The sequence below is a fragment of the Gigantopelta aegis genome, chromosome 14, assembly GCF_016097555.1.
Source record: "Gigantopelta aegis isolate Gae_Host chromosome 14, Gae_host_genome, whole genome shotgun sequence".
NCBI lineage: Eukaryota > Metazoa > Mollusca > Gastropoda > Neomphalida > Peltospiridae > Gigantopelta > Gigantopelta aegis.
Window position 1 is genome coordinate 55,916,241 of NC_054712.1, and position 26,595 is coordinate 55,942,835.

At 38.8% G+C, this 26,595-nt stretch overlaps 1 protein-coding gene across 2 annotated transcripts in view; it reads right to left on the minus strand.

Annotated features, from left to right (window-relative positions):
• Window positions 1-4,094: 4,094 nt before the first annotated feature.
• The window catches only part of LOC121388303 (lysosomal protective protein-like), a 141,179-nt gene continuing 118,678 nt past the window's right edge, over window positions 4,095-26,595 (minus strand). For both annotated transcript variants that reach the window (XM_041519595.1, XM_041519594.1), the window contains exons 9-14: window positions 24,089-24,268; window positions 16,953-17,095; window positions 13,727-13,802; window positions 11,656-11,742; window positions 8,279-8,383; window positions 4,095-5,143 (exon numbers count right to left, since the gene is read on the minus strand). In XM_041519595.1, coding sequence (XP_041375529.1) covers window positions 5,042-5,143; window positions 8,279-8,383; window positions 11,656-11,742; window positions 13,727-13,802; window positions 16,953-17,095; window positions 24,089-24,268 — 693 coding nt within the window. In that variant the 3' untranslated portion in view covers window positions 4,095-5,041. The remainder of the gene's footprint in view (window positions 5,144-8,278; window positions 8,384-11,655; window positions 11,743-13,726; window positions 13,803-16,952; window positions 17,096-24,088; window positions 24,269-26,595) is intronic.

Genomic DNA, 26,595 nt, shown 5'->3' on the forward strand with positions numbered 1-26,595 from the left:
GAAAGATATCTATATTTGATCTTCACTGACCCATTGGATTTTGGACTTTCTCAGGATCGTCCAAACTTGACAAACAAACTGGAACAGTTTAGTCATGGTGGTTACCAAACATGCAATGGGTCATCTCCGTTTGATTTGGCGTAACCCATTATTAAGTTTGTTTGTTTTGTTTAACAATACCACTAGAACACATTGGCAATTGGATATTAAACATTTGGTAATACTGACGCATAGTTATCAGAGGAAAGCTACATTTTTCCTAATATAGCAAGGGATCTTCTATATGCACTTTCCCACAGTCAGGAAGGCACATACCATGGTCATTTATAAGTTATGCAAATTTACAAACATCAAACATCTTGATTTAATTTTGATGCCTTATATCTAAAAATGTCGACCATCGTGGAAACAAAACAAAGAGCAATGAACATAACTATATTTTAATAAAATAAAACTATAAATCTGATGTTGTTAACATTCATTATCATCACTGGGGTCCTTATCACTGGTGTAAAAAACAACAACCCAAAACCTGGTGTACAAACCTCACATCATTAACTGGTGTCCACACCACACCACACTACATAAACACAGTATCACCACTGGTGTACAGACATAACACCATTGGAGTATAAACATAACTGATATATAAACACAGTATCACCATTGGTGTACAAACATGAAATGGTTTACAGACATGACATCACTGCTGTATAAACATAACTGGTATACAAACCAGAGGCGGATCTAGATCCTCCCCCCCCCCCCCCCCTAAATTTTGCGACAGTTATAATTTTATTATATATTAATTTCATTTTGTTTACGACCCCCCCCCCTCCAAATCTCCCCCAAAGTTCCCTTTGCATTCCACCTCATGTCACTGCCTCCCCCCTAAATGGATTTTTTAGATCCGCCACTGCAAACACAGCATCACCATTGGTGTACAGACATAACATCACTGCTGTATAAACATAACTGGTATACAAACACAGCATCACCATTTGTGTACAGACATAACATCACTAGTATATAAACAGGAAAACATCATTGGTGTACAAACTCAACTACTCTGTTTATACATATATACTTTGTTATTAACCAAACTTCATGACAATTCACAGTTATAGGCATTTTCTATGACCTTTTTAAATTAAAGTTTTTCTTTTTTGCAATTATTTATTAACAGTTTTTCTTTTTTGCAATTATCTATTAATATTGCAACAATTTTTACGGAAAACAAGATTTATGAGAGTACTGCTAAAGAAATACGTGTCGGCTATATAACCTCATAAAATTTCTCCTATATTCAAGGGATATAACTATTAAAAAAAAATTAAATTCCATTTTTGACAGAGTTATAGCCCTCAAATTCCCAAGAAATCAAACTTTATCTAGAACTCAACATGATAAAGCCATGTACCAAATGTCAGCTTCAAATCTTGAGGCATTGCGGGCAAAGAAAAATGTCCAGAAAAGTATATAAATTTAGGACCGACTGACAGAAGATGGAGATAAAACCTATAGTCCCCTCCAGTGCGACTGACTGGTAGGGGACTAATAACTATCAAAGTTGTGGGTTGTTTTTTTTGGGGGGGGGGGGGGGGGGGGGGGCATAACTTTCCATGATTATCGAAGTCTAGAAAACGATAGTCGTAAATTCTATGATTTTCCAGGATTTACACAATCCAAATGAACCCTCTAGACATCAGCATAGGCGTACAGGCTCCGATTTCTGTAGGGGGACAGGCTGGCTTTTGCCCAAATTAAACAAAAATGCCTGATTCTGGATACATTTGTTCATATTACTTCCAAACAGCTATACAGGGTTGTAAATGAATCACTACGCATTTTTAACTGGATTACAACTAATTTTTAGGTAGAATGATGGAAATACATGGTAAAAAGGCATCAGGTTATAAAATTTTGCCTGAATTCGCTTTTGCTCCAATCCAAACCCCCCTGTCTCGTACACTTATAGACATCATAATTTGGTACAAAGACATCTCACCATCACCGGTCTACACACACCTCACCAAATAGTTATTATGAAACTAAACAAAATAATCTTAAGACACTAAATACTACACTACCATAAAAATACAATGGTTAACAAAATGTGGAGCTCTGCAAAAATATATAATAATAATAATAAAAATTTATTAAACATATGTAAGATGTATTCTTGACGTATGACTTGGTAGTTAAAAATGTAATATTTAATATCTAAAATGTAACATAATTATGTCGTTACTGCTCTTTGTAGAAAACTGAACATGTTCAAACCATCTTTTAACAGGAATCAGAGAGGGCATCCATGAAGACAATTTAGATTGAGTTCAAACTAAAATAGGGCCTCAAATTTCGACAGTTGTTAATTTCTGCCTGGAATTTAAACTAAAATAGGGCCTCAAATTTTGTCTGTTGTTAATTCTGCCTGGAATTTAAACTAAAATAGGGCCTCAAATTTTGTCTGTTGTTAATTTCTGTGTACTTCAAACCAAAATTGGCCATAAATGTAGTGTTTTGTTAATTTCTTTTACATTTGTGGAAAACTAATGTTCTATTTTCTTTTGAAGCTTTGTTTTCAAAATGCAAGTCGGAGTCTCAAAAATTGGAATTGACTTGGGGTGATAAATGAGAAAAGCAGTTGTTTCTTCTCCATCAAGACTTCTTGTATGAACTATGTTAAAATTCAGATATTTCTGTAAAAAATAAACATGTTACAAGTTACCCCAAGTATTTAACTTTTACAAGAACCAATCTTTACAATCATTAAAAGCTACCTTGTATTTCAACCACCAATTGCAGTGGCTGACATGTCGTATGATTAACAAAAGAATAGAAAGAACAAGATTTTGGAAAAACTCAATCAACAGAAGGTGTACCAATTTTGGTATCTAGTTGTATGAACTTTTGGAAAACCCCTTTCATCATAAATAATAAGCCGAAAATCTGTTCTTAACATGGACTAATGTGTAGCTCTGCAGATAGCAAAATAAAAGTGGCATCAAGAACATTATTTAAGGTTTTTTTTATTTTGTTCTCCACACCAAGATTCCCAACCCCTTAGTGGAATGCACTCATGTACATGGAACATAGGGCTGGTTGTATTTTCCATAACACATTCCACCACCAGCCCCTTATGATGGGTCTAGAAATTACCAACAAAGTATATACTTGATCAGTCATTACAAATATAAACAATAGCTTTCAGGCAAAAAAAAAGAAGTTAGTCTCTTGTCAGACCAAAGTTCCAGAATTGATGCCATGATGCAGATTTTTTTTTGCTTTTGTTTTCAATTTTTTTTTTGTAAGCATGTATTGCACAGAAAAGGTGGGTATATTTGATACTGAAATAAGAGGCACATTTAAAATGAAATCAGAATGCACGTCCTAGTTCATGCACGATGGCAATTTAATGCCTACAAATGTACACTGAACAACGAAAGAAAGACTAATATGGGGGGGGGGGGGGGGGGGGGGGGGGGGGGGGGGGGGGGGGGGGGGGGGTCATGATAAATTAAATCAGTGAATAGACTCAAAATAGGCCTAAAATGTTCACCATAAGACATTAATTTTAAAAGAAACAAAAACTAATAATGTGAATCTTCAATATTAATCATTTAAAATAAGATGGGACTTTCTTTTGTTTTTCAGTATACATGTGTATATACAACTAAAATACGTCCACCACTCACTAAACCAAAAACTACCCACATTGTCTGACCATAACTGCAACCTATTTTTAAAAGCGTAAAGGCAGGCATTGTAACGAAACATGAAAAACAACAAAACAAACAAAAAACAAACAATTTACCCTATCTGCAAACTTATCATTAAAGGTGCAGACCCTAGTTTCAACCTGTGAAAATTAACACTAAGTTTAGTTAATCTACAAACCTGTAACACATCTGGATAAACTTACATTTGAGTGAAACAAGAGTCTATGACTTTGAAATCGTGAAATACCTGCTAAAAATAGACTAAAACTCGACTCCATAACTGTTACCTCTCAGACGCATGTGTGTTTTAAAAATATGAAAAATGCATTTTGTGATATTAAAAACACCAGGATGACCAAAAACACTTCAAGTGTACGGAAATGGATAATATAAACAATAAAATCTAAGTAAATTATGATTTCAGTTATCAAAAATGGCTCTAATGGTAAAAAATATGCCTTAGTGCTTAAAAACTAGGGTATGTCCCTTTAATTATTTCAGTGTATAATTAAACTTGTTGAGAATTTCAGTATTCCTTTCTCTTTTACATTTCATAAACATGATGCATAAGTTTCAGACAGCACACATGCTGAAATAACAATACTATTATGTGATATGTTTGCAGGCACTTGGCAGTTTACATTTTGCAATGCTAAAAGTATCCTGTTACATTCGGTGATGTTGCATATATTGTTTAAGGCAGCATATACAGTTGAATCCCTGTTGGTGTTCGAGAAATATGCATAGTAAGTGTAATTCGGGACTTCGTTTTTGGTTCAAGCGTTGCGGTGTATTCTACCTTTCCGAGTTCGACCCAATGAGATCCTACTGTACACTAAAGTTAATACTACTAGTCTGTGATGTGTTTACAGATTGTACCTGCTAAAAGTATCCTGTTTCATTCAGTGGCGATGCATATTAAGTTTAAGGCAGCATATATACTTAGTTTGTGACATGTTTACAAGCTCTGGTACGTTTCCAGATTGTACTGCTAAAAGTATCCTGTTTCATTCAGTGGCGATGCATATTAAGTTTAAGGCAGCATATACACTTAGTTTGTGACATGTTTACAAGCTCTGGTACGTTTACAGATTGTACCTGCTAAAAGTATCCTGTTTCATTCAGTGGCGATGCATATTAAGTTTAAGGCAACATATACACTTAGTTTGTGACATGTTTACAAGCTCTGGTACGTTTCCAGATTGTACTGCTAAAAGTATCCTGTTTCATTCAGTGGCGATGCATATCAAGTTTAAGGCAACATATATACTTAGTTTGTGACATGTTTACAAGCTCTGGTATGTTTCCAGATTGTACTACTAAAAGTGGCCTGTTTCATTCAGTGGTATATTTTTAAGGAAATGGGAAAACATCTTCAAGGCTGGGACAGCTCGATCGGTTGGCACCATGTGACCTGCCCCCTGAAAAATAAAATGAGGTAATTTTATCATTTCATTTCAACTTATTTTCGTGCTTATATTCTATTTAAGGTTCAAGCATGCTATCTGGGTTAGTTATTAGTGGTTAGTGAGAGAGAAGAGTCTTACACCACCCATGAGTGGTTAAAACTCGCTATGGGTGGGAGCCGGTACGGGGCTGTGAACCTAGTGCCTACCAGCTTATTTCTTAACCACAACACCACCGAGGCCGGTTTTTATCATCTTACACTGCTAAACAGATACACAAATAAAGGGAAAGAACTCCAAAATTGAAAATGATATAAAAGTAAATTTTTCCTACCAGTGTAATTCGGGACTTCGTTTTTGGTTCAAGCGTTGCGGTGTATTCTACCTTTCCGAGTTCGACCCAATGAGATCCTACTGTACACTAAAGTTAATACTACTAGTCTGTGATGTGTTTACAGATTGTACCTGCTAAAAGTATCCTGTTTCATTCAGTGGCGATGCATATTAAGTTTAAGGCAGCATATACACTTAGTTTGTGACATGTTTACAGAGGTAATTAAATACATGCAAAAGGAACCGTTCACATTTTCCTTCTTTTTAATTATTTAGTTTTTTATTTTAATATAATTTATCCTATAACTTACCATGATATTTATGTCATACATCCATGTGACAGGGAAAATATTTTTCATATTTTCTCAGTGAGAAATATTCTGCATTGGTCTAACGAACGATACTATTGGACAATTTGACGCCTACAAACCAATGACCTTAGTACTAAATATGACGTCATCACGATTTGGCAAACACACAAAATGGTGTCATATAGTTTAAAGAGTTTGTGTTTACGGCTTCCTCTTTTTGGTATTAAATTTATAACAAAATGTCATTTTAAAGGGACATTCCTGAGTTTACTGCAATTTTTAAGATGTTATCAACTAATAAAATATTTCTACGATTAAACTTACATATTAAAGATATTATCTTGTTTAGAATATTAGTGGTTATATATTAAATGTGTTTCTGATCGTTCTAATATTTGTACTAGTTTAATTTTCATTTTATTTCCTAAACAATATTTTTTCGTACGTACGAAATTATTTGAAGACAAAATCCACTCTGGGCTTCTTACAAATATTAAGGCGACCAGAAATGCATTGAATATACAGCCAATGATATTCTAAACAAGAAAATATATTTAATATGTAAGTTTAATCGTAGAAATATTTTATTAATCGGAAACATCTTACAATGCAGCAAACTCAGGAATGTCCCTTTAATGCAATTCATTATAGATTTTGTAGCAGAATAAAAAGAACTTTTGTTTTTGAAAATTATCTATGAACGTGATTAAATTACAAAGCTATAGCAATTCTCAGAACAGTGCATAAAGTGGTTTACATCGTTTCTATACAGATTGGCCTTTGTGCATGTGCGTCGAAAATAATGGCTTTTAGAGAATAAATAACTGAGGTAATAAATAGAATAACAAACTCGGTACCAGTTATTATCAAATTTATGTCCTGAGTGAAATAATTTTCATTTGTCACTCGCTAAAGCTTGTGACAACTTAAAATTATTTCACTCGGGACATAAATTTGATAATAACTGGTAACTTGTTTGTTATCCTCTAGGTAATGTGTTACTGTCAATGGGTCATTTGTTCACACACCAACAAGACTTGTATACCTGAGCATAACGTTTTCAAATGATATAGTTAAAATGCATGACGTCAAACTGATTTGTGCTAATCATGATGACGTAATATTACCGATGGAGGCGACTTTAGTACTTTAGAAAATGTTATAGAATAAATAGAATTCACTATTCATGTTTTTTAATGTATAAAATATTAACCTCATCTAGTTAACCGATTAACATAGACTCGGTTGATATTTTCCATATTAAAAAAATACTTGTGATGAATCCTCTATTTATGACCCTTGAGAAATATACCGTTTAGTTAGAATTCAAATCCCGTAAAGACATTCATAAAACCAGCCCTGTACAACATATTAAAATCACAATCCTCATGTTGATGGAAGGAAATGTTTTATTTAACAATGCACTCAACACATTTTATTTACGGTTATATGGCGTCGGACATATGGTTAAGGATCTCATGTTGAATGAATGAATGAATAAATGAAATAATTAATTTTTACCAACACCCCAGCACCAAAAAATTCATGGGCTATAATGTCTAAGGTGAATGCATCAACGATATGGAATCCTGATGTTTAAGTTATTTTAAAAATTTATCTTCAATTACACTGACAAAGGGCTTGATACACCTAATGAACAAACATTCTGAGAGTACTGCTAAAGCAGCACATGTTCCCTACTGGGGCCAACAAATTTTTGTATCTCCAAAGTTCATGGGTCATAACTTTGTCAACAATGGTCCAATCCCCATGAATGTCAAAACGTGATAGGCAACTCTACATGATCATGCTATACATACATTATCAGTTCAATATCATGAAGCACTATGGAAAAAAAACCCAGTCCGGAAAACTATATTTGGGATGAACAGATGGACAGATAGACTGACAGATAGACAGGACAGAGATAAAACCTATAGTCCCCTCCAGTTGGACGAGAAGGAGACTGAGACCCAATGCATGTAACAAAGTTGTTGCTTAGCTTCCACAATTATTGGTATGAGTTATCTGCCCTTAAGACTTGTCTACCCCCTCCACCCACCCACTCACTCATGAGTCTAATAAAATAGCTATACTTACCCAGCGACAAGAGCGAGATTGCTAAAAGTTTTTATGTAACCGGTGTACAAGTTATCTGCCCTTAGAACTTGTCTCCATTTCCCTGCCCTAACCCTACACTCATGAGTCTAATAAAATTACTATACTTATCCAGTGACAAGAGTTTGCTAAAAGTTTTAATGTAACTGGCATTGCTTCCACTATTTTTAGTATGAGTTATCTGCCCTTAGAACTTGTGTCTCCACACTCACCCACACTCAAGAGCCTAATAAAATTCTTGTACTTAACTGCACAGTGACAAGTGAGAGATTGGATAAAGTTTTGACATAACCAGCATAGCTTCCACTATTATTGATGAGTTATCTGCCCTTAGAACTTGCCTCCCAGTTCCTCGCATTAAAGAGTCTAATAAAATTGCTCTACTTACCCGCACCGTGACAAGAGTGAGATTGGTGAAAGTTTTGACGTATCCGGCGACTTGCTTTGTATCGTCCTTCTGTATGAAGAACCAAGGCTTCCTCTCTGCAATCATCTACACAGTGGGTGAAAAAACACACAGGAATTATATTTTTTCAAGATGGCTTTTCTGACGTAAGCATCAAGAAAATGAAAATTGATTTTTGTTTTTTGTTAATAGTATGAAAAGAACCATTTACAAACGATAAGTTTTATATATTCCAGCGCACATATTTTTAGAAGGCAGTTTTCTAACACTCATCTCAAGAAAATCTACAAAAGGAAGAGTGTCAGAAATGTTTTCCAGTTCAATTATCCTTATAATTTTAGTATAGTTATTATAAAATTCACTGCATTTTATTTTTGTACCATGACGACAAAACCCTGCTGACAGCTGATATATATTACGTCACTAGAAGGAATGCATGCTGTGTTACATTGTACATATTACATGACATCACGACCCTGCTGACAGCTGATATATATTACGTCACTAGAAGGAATGCATGCTGTGTTACATTGTACATATTACATGACATCACGACCCTGCTGACAGCTGATATATATTATGTCACTAGAAGGAATGCATGCAGTGTTACATTGTACATATTACATGACATCACGACCCTGCTGACAGCTGATATATATTATGTCACTAGAAGGAATGCATGCTGTGTTACATTGTACATATTACATGACATCACGACTTTGCTCACAGTTGATATATATTACGTCACTAGAAGGAATGCATGCTGTGTTACATATTACATGACATCACGACCCTAGTACGGCTGATATATATTACATCACTAGAAGGAATGCATGCTGTGTTACATATTACATGACATCACGACCCTGCTCACAGCTGATATATATTACATCACTAGAAGGAATGCATGCTGTGTTACATATTACATGACATCACGACCCTGCTCACAGCTGATATATATTATGTCACTAGAAGGAATGCATGCCGTGTTACATATTACATGACATCACGACCCTGCTCACAGCTGATATATATTACGTCACTAGAAGGAATGCATGCTGTGTTACATATTACATGACATCACGACCCTGTTCACAGCTGATATATATATTACGTGATGTCACGACCCTGCTCACAGCTGATATATATATTACGTCACTAGAAGGAATGCATGCTGTGTTACATATTACATGACATCACAACTCTGCTGACAGCTGATATATATTACGTCACTAGAAGGAATGCATGCTGTGTTACATATTACATGACATCACGACCCTGCTGACAGCTGATATATATTACGTCACTAGAAGGAATGCATGCTGTGTTACATATTACATGACATCACGACCCTGCTGACAGCTGATATATATTACGTCACTAGAAGGAATGCATGCTGTGTTACATATTACATGACATCACGACCCTGCTGACAGCTGATATATATTACGTCACTAGAAGGAATGCATGCTGTGTTACATATTACATGACATCACGACCCTGCTGACAGCTGATATATATTACGTCACTAGAAGGAATGCATGCTGTGTTACATATTACATGACATCACGACCCTGCTGACAGCTGATATATATTACGTCACTAGAAGGAATGCATGCTGTGTTACATATTACATGTCATCACGACCCTGCTGACAGCTGATATATATTACGTCACTAGAAGGAATGCATGCTGTGTTACATATTACATGACATCACGACCCTGCTGACAGCTGATATATATTATATCACTAGAAGGAATGCATGCTGTGTTACATATTACATGACATCACGACCCTGCTGACAGCTGATATATATTACGTCACTAGAAGGAATGCATGCCGTGTTACATATTACATGACATCACGACCCTGCTGACAGCTGATATATATATTACGTCACTAGAAGGAATGCATGCTGTGTTACATATTACATGATGTCACGACCCTGTTCACAGCTGATATATATTACGTGATGTCACGACCCTGCTCACAGCTGATATATATTACGTCACTAGAAGGAATGCATGCTGTGTTCACATGTTACATGACATCACATACCACCTTTGATAATGAAATGACGTAATGAACAGGTAACAACGACTGGCATCCTCCTAAAAAACTAACCCAATTAACTGTTTTTCTAGCCTGGCTTTCTGTCATCTTTCTATTGGTTGATTGAACTAGAAATGTCGGTAATAATTGTCAACAGGAATTGGGTCTATTACGGTACTGCAAAGATCTGCCCATCTAAAGGTCAACAAATGTGACCCATTACAATATATGTAACATGTACACAAACAACAACAAATAGGACTCCTTACAATATATGTAACATGTACACAAACAACAACAAATAGGACTCCTTACAATATATGTAACATGTACACAAACAACAACAAATAGGACTCCTTACAATATATGTAACATGTACACAAACAACAACAAATAGGACTCCTTACAATATATGTAACACGTACACAAACAACAACAAATGGGACTCATTACAATATATGTAACATGTACACAAACAACAACAAATAGGACTCCTTACAATATATGTAACATGTACACAAACAACAACAAATAGGACTCCTTACAATATATGTAACACGTACACAAACAACAACAAATGGGACTCATTACAATATAATTATGTAACTATGTACACAACAAAAAACAAATGGGACTATTGCCGTGAAATGACGTAAAATTACCAATAAAGTTTTAAAAACAAACACCTTCTGAATATTGTATGTATATGTAACTGTATGATTAATGATTTTTAAAAATAGTTTCTTTGAAACATTTTGTGTCTGTGCTAGAATAATGTAACAGACTGAACCTATTCATGGAATCATATTATTAGCAGCGCCGCATCATGCAATTAAATAAATGGCATACTGCACACCATCAGTATTTTTGGGGTGATTCACCTTGGTATCGGTACAGTATTCGATACTGACACAATACCAATACCGATACAGATATCGAGCAGTATTTTCGGTATACTTGGCTTTAAATGCATGGCCGAGTTGAGCCGTACCAGCTAATTTCATCTAAATAAAGTTAAATTCCATACACAAGGCTCTCGTCTGATTTATACTCAACCCATTTTGTGTTTGTCAGATATATTGTTAGTGCTTTACTAAATGACTGGAAACATATTTCAATACCAAAATTTGAGTATTTTAAAATTTGCTCGATACAGTAAATCAGTATTGACATGATATTGAAACTGAACAGTAAATATGGTATACCGCCCATCTCTACACACCATTATGCTATGTAATGGTTAATACTAATCTATTGTTGCTTATTGTTGTGACAAACTCTGTGCTACAAGTGAACTTTAATATACCTTGAGTCCTAGAGAATCGACAAACCACTCGTCTCCTAGAAAGTTGCATGCCATGTCAATATCTCCATTGTACACCAGCCCTCGTATCTAAATTAGACAGAACATACATTATAGACCCATTCAAACAAATGACTAGCCCTAGTTAAAATTTATTTTGTTTAACAACACCACTAGAGCACATTCTTTTATTAATCATCAGCTACTGGATATCAAACATCTGGTAATTTTGACATACTATGTTATATTATACTCTTATATTAGAGGAAACCTGCTACATTTTGTCATTAGTGTCATGGGATCTTTTATATGCATCATCCCACAGACAAGGTAGCATGGCCTTTGAAATACCAGTCGTGGTGCACTGGCTGGAATGAGAAATAGCCCAATGAGCCTACAAATGGGGATCGAACCCAGACTGACTGCACCTCAAGTGGGCATGTTACACTGGGCTACTAGATACATGAAGAAGAACTTGCCAAGAGTTATAGCTCCCCTAACAGGGTGGGGCCAGCTGATGGTAGTTTTATAACAGTGCATCAGTGCTGAGCCTGACAGCTCCACAACTGGTATATCAAAGGTCATGGTATGTGCTATCCTTTTGTGGCATGGTGCATATAAAAGATCCCTTGCTGCTAACGAAGAAATGTGGTGGGTTTCCTCTCTAAGACTATATGTCAGAATTACCAAATGTTTGACATTCAATAGCCAATGATTAATAAATCAATGTGTTCTAGTGGTTTTGTTAAACAAAACAAACTGTTTAGTGTTGACACTAGTTTCTGATGTTACAGTTTTTGCTCTTGCTTTTCATTAACCAAATAATTTTATAAATTTCAATTTTAAAATGAATTTGTCTTCTGTTTGTCATATTTTGTCTCATATTTTTGGTTTAGATTTTATTAATAGTGAGCTGTACATTGCCAAATTAGCCAACGTGGCTACAACATTTAGTCTTTGGCTCACAAAATATTTCTTAAATTAAACACATTTTAATAATTTTGAAGGAAATCCTCCACATATTTAAAAATTGGCTAAACCAGAATTCACGCATTATTTTCACATACATTATTTTTGTATAGATGCCAACGATCATTCGCGAAATGTAAATGTCGCAAACATGCACAACGGTGCGCATTCTCGAAAAAAATATGTTGCAATATTAATCCGGTTTACAGTAGTCTGAGATTATAAAAAGTTTGTTTTGTTTAAGGACACCACTAGAGGACATTAATTTATCAATCATCAGCTATAATGTCAAACATATCCTAATTTTCATGTATAGTCTTTTAGAGGAAACCCACTACACTGCCCATTAGTAGCAAGGGATCTTTTATATGCACCACCCCACAGACAGGACAGCACATACCTCAGCCTTTGATATACCAATTGTGGTACACTGGCTGGAAAGAGAAACAGCCCAATGGGCCCACCAATGGGGATTGATCCCAAACTGACCGCACATCAAGCGAGTGCTTTACCACTGGGGTATGTCCCGCCCCTTGAGATTTAAACGTCACAGTAATACCATACAAATTACTCGCATGTGTCGTCATTAACGATTGGAGTCTAGACTTTAACAGTTTATAAGATCTATAAAACAAATTTTAAAAAATGCAGACCTCATCATTAAAAACACTTGAGGGAATGGTTAATTACTTTGCCAATTTAGATGATTGGGAGACATTTAAGATGTTACCATATTGATACCGTTCCGTTTAACTTAGTTTTGTGCTTATACACTTATATCCAATTAAGGTTCAAGCACGCTGTCCTGGGCACATACCTCAGCTATCTGGGCTGTCTGTTCAGGACAGTGAGTTAGGGGTTAGTTTGCTAGTGGTTAGTGAGAAAGAAGAGGGTGTAGTGGACTTACACCTACCCATTGAGTTGTTAAAACACTCTGGGTGGGAGCCGGTATCGGGCTGCGAACCCTGTACCTACCAGTCTTATGCCCGATGGCTTAACCACGACGCCACTGAGGCTGGTATATATTGATATTAAGGAGAGTTAAAACTGACTCTTCTTGAACTAATATCACCTTCAACACCGAGGTGTGATAATGCTAACTTACCCCAGCCTTAAGAACTTTACCATACTGAGCTGACATATCGGTGTATTTTCTTTTGTAATGCATCCCAACAATGGCACTGAAATCAAATTAAAAAAAGTTCAATGAATGAATGTTTAATTACACCCTGGCATGAAAATACAGCAGCTACAGAGTATCAAACGAAGGTAAATACCATATACAGGCCCTAATCTAGCCAGCGAAATTAATGTTTTCTTCGCCGAAAGTTATTAGCAGCAGTGAGAAGTCGAAGTTATCATAATATTTTGGACTTTTTCAATTCTAGATTAGGGTCTGATATGAAACAAATATGACATCAACACAAAAATATAAGATTTAGTAAAACAGAAATAAATTAATTAAAAAAATAATAAAAAATGAAAAATAAAACAGTGTAAGAGTTGTGGAAAAGTTAAAGTTTGTTTTGTTTAACGACACCACTAGAGCACATGGATTTATCAATCATCAGCTATTGGATGTCAAACATTTGATAATTTTGACAAATAGTGTTAGAGAGAAAACCCGCTATATTTTTCCATTGGTAGCAGGGGATCTTTTATATGCACCATCCCACAGACAGGATAACACATACCACGGTCTTTGATATACCAGTCATCACACATTGTGTGTAACGAGAAATAGCCCAATGGGCCAACCAAAGGGGATCAATCCCAAACCAACCGTGCATCAAGCAAGCTTTTTACGACTGGGCTACATCCCGCCCCAAATAGGTGTGGAAAAAACATACTGGTATATACCTCAAATAAAACATACTGGTATATACCTCAAATAAAACATACTGGTATATACCTCAAATAAAACATACTGGTATATACCTCAACTAAAACATACTGGTATATACCTCAAATAAAATGTCATTAAAATGTACTTGTAATATCAATTCTGAGTAGAAGCTAAAAGATCAATATTTGGAGAGTTTAAAACAGTTGATATTGGATGAGTGATTAGATGGATGCTACTTATAAGGATGAGAGAAATAATGGGACAGATGGAAAGGAAATGTTAGCTATAGTCCATCCCATCATACTATAAAAAGAAAAATTGTAAATAATTTCAGTTTGGTTTGACATAACAGGCCTGTACGCAGGTGGGGGGTTGGGGGATGCGAATTCCTCGTGATGGGACCAACAATGGCAAAAAAAAGAACAAAAAATCTTTATCTAAATTTGACAGAAAACATGTTGACCTCTGGTAAAAAATAATTGGGGGTGCATGTGCACCCGTCACATTCCCTCCTCATGCGTATGGGACTGCATAAGAAAAGCAAACATGTTTTGGAAATAACAAAAAATTACTATTTTTGTGTGCAATTTCCAGGGATTTTTCAATGACTGTCTTTGTTTAATTTCCAGGATTGTTTTCACCACAATTCCATGGATATTCAATAGCCAGTTGGGAATACACACGTAGATAAATGAAGGAAGGAAGTGTTCTATTTAACGACACATTCAACATATTTTATTTACAGTTATATGGAAGGAAGGAAATGTTTTATTTAACGACACTCAACATATTTTATTTACAGTTATATGGAAGGAAGGAAGTGTTCTATTTAACGACACTCAACATATTTTATTTACAGTTATATGGAAGGAAGGAAATGTTTTATTTAAAATGAATGAATGAATGAATGAATGTTTAACGACACCCCAGCACGAAAAATACATTGGCTATTGGGTGTCAAACTATGGTAATGCAAATAAATAAAGTGATGATCAACATCAATATAAAAATTCAAGGTTTAAACAAAAACAGTGTAAAGAACAGTGTAAAGAACTGTGCAAAAACACAAATATCACAGAATTTTACGGATACTGAATCTTACTCAAAACTTCAATTTTGTGCTGTATTGGCCATTCTCAAAGAAAATGTTACACCCCTGCACCACAGTGAGGTTACATGTTTTATTTAACGACACACTCAACACGTTATTTACAGTTATATGGAAGGAGGGAAATGTTTTATTTAACGACAAACTCAACACATTTTATTTACGGTTATATGGTGTCGGACATATGGTGAAAGGAAACCCGCTATCGCCACTTCATGGGCTACTCTTTTCCATTAGCAGCAATTTAACATTTTCCAGGGTATTCCAGGATATATTAAGATTTTCCAGTACATTCAAAGACCTTTTCCTGTCCTGGATGCCTGAAACCGTAGTGGTATAGGGGCGTGTGAAAATACTCAAAGTCAAACTCATGTCCTGGATGCCTGAAACCGTAGTGGTATAGGGGCGTGTGAAAATACTCAAAGTCAAACTCATGTCCTGGATGCCTGAAACCGTAGTGGTATAGGGGCGTGTGAAAATACTCAAAGTCAAACTCATGTCCTGGATGCCTGAAACCGTAGTGGTATAGGGGCGTGTGAAAATACTCAAAGTCAAACTCATGTCCTGGATGCCTGAAACCGTAGTGGTATAGGGGCGTGTGAAAATACTCAAAGTCAAACTCATGTCCTGGATGCCTGAAACCGTAGTGGTATAGGGGCGTGTGAAAATACTCAAAGTCAAACTCATGTCCTGGATGCCTGAAACCTTAGTGGTATAGGGGCGTGTGAAAATACTCAAAGTCAAACTCATGTCCTGGATGCCTGAAACCTTAGTGGTATAGGGGCGTGTGAAAATACTCAAAGTCAAACTCATGTCCTGGATGCCTGAAACCGTAGTGGTATAGGGGCGTGTGAAAATACTCAAAGTCAAACTCATGTCCTGGATGCCTGAAACCGTAGTGGTATAGGGGCGTGTGAAAATACTCAAAGTCAAACTCATGTCCTGGATGCCTGAAACCGTAGTGGTATAGGGGCGTGTGAAAATACTCAAAGTCAAACTCATGTCCTGGATGCCTGAAACCTTAGTGGTATAGGGGCGTGTGAAAATACTCAAAGTCAAACTCATGTCCTGGATGCCTGAAACCGTAGTGGTATAGGGGCGTGTGAAAATACTCAAAGTCAAACTCATGTCCTGGACGAAGAAGCCAGCGAAAGCTGACACCTGTGCTCAAAACAGGTGTGTGCATATTAAAACCTATGACCTGACCTGACCTATTCAAGTAGTTTCCAGGGTCATTCTTTTTTCCCCCAGTATATTCCAGTATTTCCAGGGGTCGAGCGAGCCCTGTACTATCATGTAATCTTTGGATAAAAATCAGGAAAAATTATCATCAGGAAAATAAAAGTTTATTTAAATGAGATGCAGGACAGCACATACCTACAAGTCTCCCACTTTTGTACCACCGCAGGAATATGGAGAGCTTTTCGCACAATGTCCGTGTTGAGATATGACACAATGTTTGAGGAATTGATACACGGCGGCGATAAACTTAACTTCTCAGGGTTCATCATCTTTAACATCTGAAAATAAAAGATATAAAAAAGTCAATATTTACTGTAAAGTTAGGAATATATGAGCTTTTTACTGCTGCAGACTAAAAACATAACTGTCATGACCAATGTTTTCAAAATTTGGACATAAAAAAATTAACATTTTTGTTATTTTCAAAAACGTTTTCTTTTCTATTTACATCAAAAGGAAGGAGGGAAATATTTTATTTAATGATGCACTCAACACATTTTAATTACGGTTATATGGCGTCGGACATATGGTTAAGGACCACACAGATTATTTAGATCAAGCCAAAGAGAAATTACCAACAAACACCATTTTTAATGGAGATTGGTACAGGTACAGAAAAGTTGCTTCACCATATGTAGAAATTTAGAAAAATAGAACTGAATAAAAGGAACTTCTGTATTGATTGTACAACATATTGTTATTGCTCTACAAAAAAAAGAAAAAAGAAAAGAAAAGATGACCACTTTCTATATAATAATAATTGTATTTTAGTCCTTTTTTTTTAAACATAGCAGAGAATGAGAAACAAATGTGTATGATTTTCCAAGACTCATACTGGAAAGAATTTTGCTTTAGCCAGTATTCAGATATGTAGGGTATTTCCTTGAAACTTATTAAAAAGTGGCCAATTTAAACAACATTTTTATTAGCCAAATACTAAATATTATTACATAATATACCTATTTAATCTTACTATAGTATTAAAGACAATTCCCAACGATTAGTAGACTGGTTCGAACATCCCAACAACCAATGGGATGGCTTAGATTCTTCCACTGTGTACCCCTTCCTGTTCCGGTGACGTGACTATAACTTCCTTCTTTTCCCTAAGCAAATCGCATGGAGAACTGGAAGTGGGGAGGAAGGGTGGGAATCATCCCATGAGGACAGGTGATGTATCTATAAAAGAGAAAACACCTCAAGTTTTCTCCATTTCTTTTCAACATCACCTGTCCTCATAACTAGTGCAGCATTCAACAGATGGTGGCGGGTTCCGTACTCCGTAGATACACAAGTCTTCTCCCCGTGGACCAGTAGGAAACACAGTGGAAGAAAGAAAGCCAACCAAAATTAGCCCATTCTCCAAGCGATGCATAACAACCAATATCCATGCTGTTAGTATTGACAGTGGGAAAGGTGGCATCTGTCAGTGGTGTGGATGAACGAAGTCGTGAATTACGAAAAGAGTCAGAAATTCGTTCTCCAACAAGGAAGTTCTGAATGGTGGGTAAGCGTCACCACCGCGGATGCAGGTGTTAGGTAACCATCCAACCAATAATTGTATACCAAACGGAAACAAATATGGTGGAAGCATCCATCAGAACATTAAACCAACAAAACCCAGATTTTTTCTTACTAGTAAAACAGTGGAGAGGTTAGTTCAATTAATAGGAAAACAGGTCGTTAGTGTGCAGTGCATTGACTAACTAGTGTTATCCATATAAAATGTTCTGACACCAACCAGTGCAAAACTTCACAACGGTGTGCAAAAACAATTTGTCAAATGAAGTCCTTACTTGTCGATTCAATGGACATCTTGGGGTACAGTCCTGAATCCGACATCAACGACGATGTGGACGACCAGAGTTAACCAGAGTTTGAGCTGCAACCACCGGACCCAGATGATGGAATCCCTCTATGTCTTCGGTCAATACTAGATAGTAGTTCGCGAAGATGGAATTGGTGGCCCAGTAACACCCCGGATACGATGCTGGAACACGGAGTGTTACAATGCAGCAACATAGTAGCGGCTGAGGCACGCAGTTCATGTGGGTTAAGACGCCGATGGTGGAGGTAACCCTGCTGATTGGTAGGCACACAAAATTGTGGATCGTATCCAAGCAGACACTGTGTTTTTAGTAATGTCTTTCAAATGTCTCTGGTTCCAAGAGAGAAACAATTCTGTTTGCGAAAGGTGGCAGTTCTTTCCAGGTACAGCTTAAGAGTTCAAACAGAACACAACGACAAATCTTCCACATCATGTGAACCCACAATGGAATAGAGTGCTTTAACATCATAGGTGCGAGGACATTGATCCAGCAACTGATTTTTATCAACAAAGTTCATCAAAACACCCAGTGAAAATGAAGAGTAGTCACGATTAAAACGCACCATATCAACATCCAAAGCATGTATCTCTGACACTCTTGCCGCTTTAGTGAACCCTATCAAGAACACGATCTTCCTTGTCCAAACGTCTAAAGAGGCCTTCGCAGCAGGCTTGTAAAGTGCTTGAGACAAGGCCCTCAGAACTAGATTAAGGTCCCATTTCGGTTGCCGAAACCGTTGAATCTGATCCTTGTGCTTGAAACCCTTGAACATGGAGTTTTCAAAATCGCCGATGTGGTCAAAGAAAACCCCTTCTTCCTTAAACCGTTGGAGATAAGGTCCACGCATGTAGTTGGTACAAGCTTGGATGTGGATGGTGCTGTCTTGACGTGGGATGAAGCAAGAGGCGATCCCAATCAAGTAGCAGTAGAGGATCTGGTGCCACAAATCATAGAAGGTCTGGATACAAAATTCCACTTGGCCATTATGAAGCGATGAGAAGTATCAGACAATGGAACTCCTGAAACCGCTGGAGGACTCTCGGTAGCAACACTGGTGATGGGAACGCATACGCATCCAGATTGTCCCAACTGATGGCAAAGGCGTCGAGATCCAATGCGTCAGAATCTGGTACCGGTGACACTTACAATCGGAGTTGATGAATGAAGCACGTCACAGAAAGATCACCAGTTGGTGTCCACAGCCTGTGACACACCCACTGGAACACTTCTGGGTTGAGCATCCACTCGGTGCTTTGTGGAGCGGACAGTCTTGACAACGTGTCTGCCAGAATATTTGACACCCCTGGTATGTGACATGCTCTGAGTTACAGTGGGATTGCATCTGTCAGCTTGAACAGATGATAGATGAGATCGAGCAGACTGCTGGAATGAGTTCTGCCCTGACGACTGATGTAGGCCACTGCTGTCACGTTGTCAGTCACTACCATAAGAATTGCATGGAGCAAGTGCCGACCCCAATGACGTATCGCATTGAACACTGCCAGAAGCTGGTTTCGATGGCGGACCACAGCCCCATGTCTGACTGTTGAAATGACTTCCCAACCTTCTCGTGAGGCATCCACAAACAGATGGTCGGTCGCTTGGAATGGCATCAAAGAGACTCCGCTTAAGACGTTCGACGAAATAAGCTACCATTGCAGACAGGGTCAAAGGTTGTCGAGAAGGGTTATCATCGGTCGGGGGTTGTTCAACATGATGTACGGAATGAGGAAGACTTGTAAATGCTGTAACTGCAGGTGACACCGTAGCTGGATGGATGTGCGTTTGGCGGGGCTAGTGGACGACAAGCTCCCCCCAAGGCCCAACGACGGCTGCCTAGTGACAGGTACCCCAGTCAAAACTTGGGTTGAGGTCAAAAGACCCAGTAGGCTCTACCATGCATGGAAAGTCACAAGTTCGGCCAGAACTTTGGATACCGCAAATTGAATCTTGGTCCATCGGGCTGCAGGAACCTGAAGGAGTCCCAGATCAGTATGCAAGTGAATCCCAAGAAACTGGAGATTCTGTGTTGGTAGCAGTAGAGACCATTACTGGTCGACAATCCATCCGAGACAGTTCAAGAACTGAAGTACGTAACTGACTTGGCCCACTAATTTCGTCTTGTTCTGGCACTTCAAAAGACAGTCGTCCAGACGTGGGTAAAATGATATACCCTGCTGATGAAAAACCCGCGCCATTGAGGCTGTTATTCTTGTGAACAGCCAAAGAACTACCGAAATGCCAAACGGCAAAACCATCCACTCGTAGTGCACTCCCTGCAGTACGAACCTGAGATACAACTCTGGCGAAACAACAGTGAATGCAGTGAGAGGATAAACCGCACTGGACCATAGTAAAATAGTCGCGATAAAAAAAACCAAACCGCGTGATGGCGACTGGATAACTTCCGGAGCCAGAGGAAGTAGCAACTGACTGGCAACACCACCGGATGTAGCGATCGATCTGCCGAATATATCAGTAAAGTCACCGGAATGACACATTCTGTCATCAACACCAACCCGGTACGCATGTAACGTCGAATCGATGCCGTAACACAACTGACTGTGTGGCCCAACAGCAACAGCGGCAAACCGACAATCGACAGGAAACTGGAAAACAGTTTGTCATCAGGAGGAATGTCTGTATCAACCTCGGAGCGAGACATATCGTCGAAGGTTCCATGCGAGTAATATTTCATAACAGCAGCAAGGCAAACATGCATAGTCATATGAAGTAAGAACACCGTATCCTCAACCACAGATGAGACTGGATCATCATGTGGAAATTCGTCATACGGCGTGCATAAGCAGACAAACGGACAAAAAGGCAGTCGCTGGAGACGGAGACCATGAAAAGGCGCGTCGGAATCCCCCAGGAACCATAAAGACCGACTGCGTGCACGGCTCCGGTGAGATGACTCAGACTGGTCACGAGAAGAGTATGAAGAACGCTAACCCAGTGAAACCGCTGAAGTCTCTTCCACAGTAGCAGCAGGCGACGTAAACAGCAAAGTAAAGCCGCAGGATGGAATGCATCCGGAAACATCAAGACAGGTGAAGTCTAGATAGGGCCGGTAACAGGTGTCGCTGTAAACGTCACTGGATCCGCCTTTTTTTTTTCTCTTAAAATCGCAGAAACCGTGGCAGTCATGGAAACAAACGTCTTCTGCAACATCGTCGGTAGCACCGACCTGCAAAGTACGAGCTGTCAATGAACATCCGAAGCAATTATCAGTGTCGGGCCCATCTTGGAATGCGTCGGCAGAGGTAGACGTGACGGAACATGTCGTAAACCGCAGCCAGACAACCCCTCATCGTCATGTAGTTTGCAAATCCTTATCTATAACGGAAGCAGTCGAAGACGCATCTGCTCTCATAATGTGCACACCAGCAAGGTGATTGTCAATAGTGGAAGCCGCAGGTGAACCGAACCGAAACGAATCGTAAACGGTCCCATTTGGAACTCTCAGATAATCCATGGAGCCCGTGGGAGGCTGTGAAGATTTAATCACGACATCCTCTGTGGCTGCGTCGGTAGCAATCATGGGAACCGGTCCCTTCTGGGTAGGCGCCGGTGGCCGAGGTAGCAATGGTAGAAGCTCGTAACAACAGATAAACAGACCTTCATAGTCATATTATCCGCGGTATTTGTATCATCCACGATGGAACCGTGTGGTTCATTCTCAGGGAAGTCCTGCAAAAGTCTAGCACAAGCATGCCGATCCGCAGTACTTGAACGTCGTGGAGACCGTGAACGGCCGTAACGGGAACCAGAGGGTGACCGTGAGACATGATTCTGTATACTTCGCGACCGATGACGGTGACTAGAATAAGCCATAGATCGTTCACGTCTGCGATGCCCCAAAACAGATGAAGTAGATCGGCGATGATCCGCAGTGGAATCCCTAGGCGGTCAAGACACCGTAGCATCTGTCGGTGCTGTAGCCGTGGTCACCGTAATGCACACCATAGTAGACACTGGAGTAGTAACCGGTACCGTCGCGGTATCCGTAGGTCTGGTAGTGGCTTGTAGCAAAGCGATAGTTTCTTGAACCATACTTGGTAATAGGGAAGCCGCCGAAACAGAATCCAATTTCTTAGCCCGCTGAGCCAAGACCTTCAAATTGTTGTCAATTCAGCCGGTCTGAGAGGAAGACAGAGTAGACAACGTGACTCGACATCACAGGGTGACCGACACCCGGGACAGACGTTGTGCGTGTCTCCTCCCACCAGAAAGTTCCTGCATTTGGTACAGGAACGCATAACTCTAGCAGAGCTAGTATCCGACATTCTCAACAATACTATAATGAGAAAGCAAACACATAAAAATGCACAAATCCGGTAAACAAATTAGACGCCATTTTAAAATGGCACCCGACAAGGTAACCGGCACACATAACAAAAAAATAAATAAAGTGTAAATAACACTTAAAATAAAGTGATTACAACCAAATAATGGTATAACAGCAAGTAACAACATTAAAGAATGTGACACCACAATAATCGAAACATAAACCAAAGTAATAAAACAGATGGCTCGGATTACGACAGAGCAAAATAAAGAATTTCCGAACCGCTAGAAGCGAAGGAAAAAGAAGGAAGTTATAGTCATGTGACCGGAACAGGAATGGGTACACAGTGGAAGAATCTAAGCCATCCCATTGGCTGTTGGGATGTTTGAACCAGTCTACTAATCATAGGGAATATGCACTAGTTATGAGGACAGGTGATGTTGAAAAGAAAATATATTTTATTGGACATATGTGTGATACAAAATCTTGAATGTGTGGTACTTACCTGTTCACCCGAATACCATCATGTCCTTAATCACGAATGACATGATGTCCTTAATCACGCATGACATCACGTCCTTAATCACGAATGACGTCACGTCCTTAATCACGAATGAAGTCACGTCCTTAATCATGAATGACGTCACGTCCTTAATCACGAATGACGTCACGTCCTTAATCACGAATGATGTCCTGTCCTTAATCACGAATGACGTCATGTCCTTAATCACGAATGATGTCATGTCCTTAATCACGAATGACAACATGTCCCTAGCCAGGACACTCAGCATTCCATCACTTTAATAAAATTCAACCAACTTTTTAGACAAAGTAAGTTGTGTTATTTAATTAAACTTTTGTTAATATAGAAATGTCGTATGTAATATATTCATATAACCACAAACAAGTTGTTTAGCCAAGTTACTTATTACACTCATTTATAGTGCACAAGATTTATACCACTCAACTGCTATGTGGTCTCGTGGTATAATATTCTTGTGCACTATAAACTTGTGCTATAAATAACATGGCAAACCAACTGGCATGTGGTTCTGTCTATTTATAACCTCTTTGTATAAAAATTTGTTAATTGGCGAATTTGGCAATGGGCTGGGAAAACCCTGGATTTTCACCCCAGGACACAACAATACCTCTCTATCCTTGTGAAGAGATTCCACTGAACTGAACGGCCAGCCGAAGTCAGACGTTGCGACTTTCTGTAGAGATTCGTCAAAGTGAGCAGTCAGTCCAACGGCCCCACCGGCACACTCCGCATAAAGATTATAGATGTTGAGATCACCGCCATACACAGCCTTAGAAGCCTCACCTATCTGAAACGTTGAAGATTATAGATGTTGAGACCACCGCCATACACAGCCTTAGAAGCCTCACCTATCTGAAACGTTGAAGATTATAGATGTTGAGATCACCGCCATACACAGCCTTAGAAGCCTCACCTATCTGAAACGTTGAAGATTATAGATGTTGAGATCACCGCCATACACAGCCTTAGAAGCCTCACCTATCTGAAACGTTGAAGATTATAGATGTTGAGATCACCGCCATACACAGCCTTAGAAGCCTCACCTATCTGAAACGTTGAAGATTATAGATGTTGAGATCACCGCCATACACAGCCTTAGAAGCCTCACCTATCTGAAACGTTGAAGATTATAGATGTTGAGATCACCGCCATACACAGCCTTAGAAGCCTCACCTATCTGAAACGTTGAAGATTATAGATGTTGAGATCACCGCCATACACAGCCTTAGAAGCCTCACCTATCTGAAACGTTGAAGATTATAGATGTTGAGATCACCGCCATACACAGCCTTAGAAGCCTCACCTATCTGAAACGTTGAAGATTATAGATGTTGAGATCACCGCCATACACAGCCTTAGAAGCCTCACCTATCTGAAACGTTGAAGATTATAGATGTTGAGATCACCGCCATACACAGCCTTAGAAGCCTCACCTATCTGAAACGTTGAAGATTATAGATGTTGAGATCACCGCCATACACAGCCTTAGAAGCCTCACCTATCTGAAACGTTGAAGATTATAGATGTTGAGATCACCGCCATACACAGCCTTAGAAGCCTCACCTATCTGAAACGTTGAAGATTATAGATGTTGAGATCACCGCCATACACAGCCTTAGAAGCCTCACCTATCTGAAACGTTGAAGATTATAGATGTTGAGATCACCGCCATACACAGCCTTAGAAGCCTCACCTATCTGAAACGTTGAAGATTATAGATGTTGAGATCACCGCCATACACAGCCTTAGAAGCCTCACCTATCTGAAACGTTGAAGATTATAGATGTTGAGATCACCGCCATACACAGCCTTAGAAGCCTCACCTATCTGAAACGTTGAAGATTATAGATGTTGAGATCACCGCCATACACAGCCTTAGAAGCCTCACCTATCTGAAACGTTAGAAGATTATAGATGTTGAGATCACCGCCATACACAGCCTTAGAAGCCTCACCTATCTGAAACGTTGAAGATTATAGATGTTGAGATCACCGCCATACACAGCCTTAGAAGCCTCACCTATCTGAAACGTTGAAGATTATAGATGTTGAGATCACCGCCATACACAGCCTTAGAAGCCTCACCTATCTGAAACGTTAAAGATTATAGATGTTGAGATCACCGCCATACACAGCCTTAGAAGCCTCACCTATCTGAAACGTTGAAGATTATAGATGTTGAGATCACCGCCATACACAGCCTTAGAAGCCTCACCTATCTGAAACGTTGAAGATTATAGATGTTGAGATCACCGCCATACACAGCCTTAGAAGCCTCACCTATCTGAAACGTTAAAGATTATAGATGTTGAGATCACCGCCATACACAGCCTTAGAAGCCTCACCTATCTGAAACGTTGAAGATTATAGATGTTGAGATCGAGATCACCGCCATACACAGCCTTAGAAGCCTCACCTATCTGAAACGTTGAAGATTATAGATGTTGAGATCACCGCCATACACAGCCTTAGAAGCCTCACCTATCTGAAACGTTGAAGATTATAGATGTTGAGATCACCGCCATACACAGCCTTAGAAGCCTCACCTATCTGAAACGTTGAAGATTATAGATGTTGAGATCACCGCCATACACAGCCTTAGAAGCCTCACCTATCTGAAACGTTGAAGATTATAGATGTTGAGATCACCGCCATACACAGCCTTAGAAGCCTCACCTATCTGAAACGTTGAAGATTATAGATGTTGAGATCACCGCCATACACAGCCTTAGAAGCCTCACCTATCTGAAACGTTGAAGATTATAGATGTTGAGATCACCGCCATACACAGCCTTAGAAGCCTCACCTATCTGAAACGTTGAAGATTATAGATGTTGAGATCACCGCCATACACAGCCTTAGAAGCCTCACCTATCTGAAACGTTGAAGATTATAGATGTTGAGATCACCGCCATACACAGCCTTAGAAGCCTCACCTATCTGAAACGTTGAAGATTATAGATGGTGAGATCACCGCCATACACAGCCTTAGAAGCCTCACCTATCTGAAACGTTGAAGATTATAGATGGTGAGATCACCGCCATACACAGCCTTAGAAGCCTCACCTGTCTGAAACGTTGAAGATTATAGATGGTGAGATCACCGCCATACACA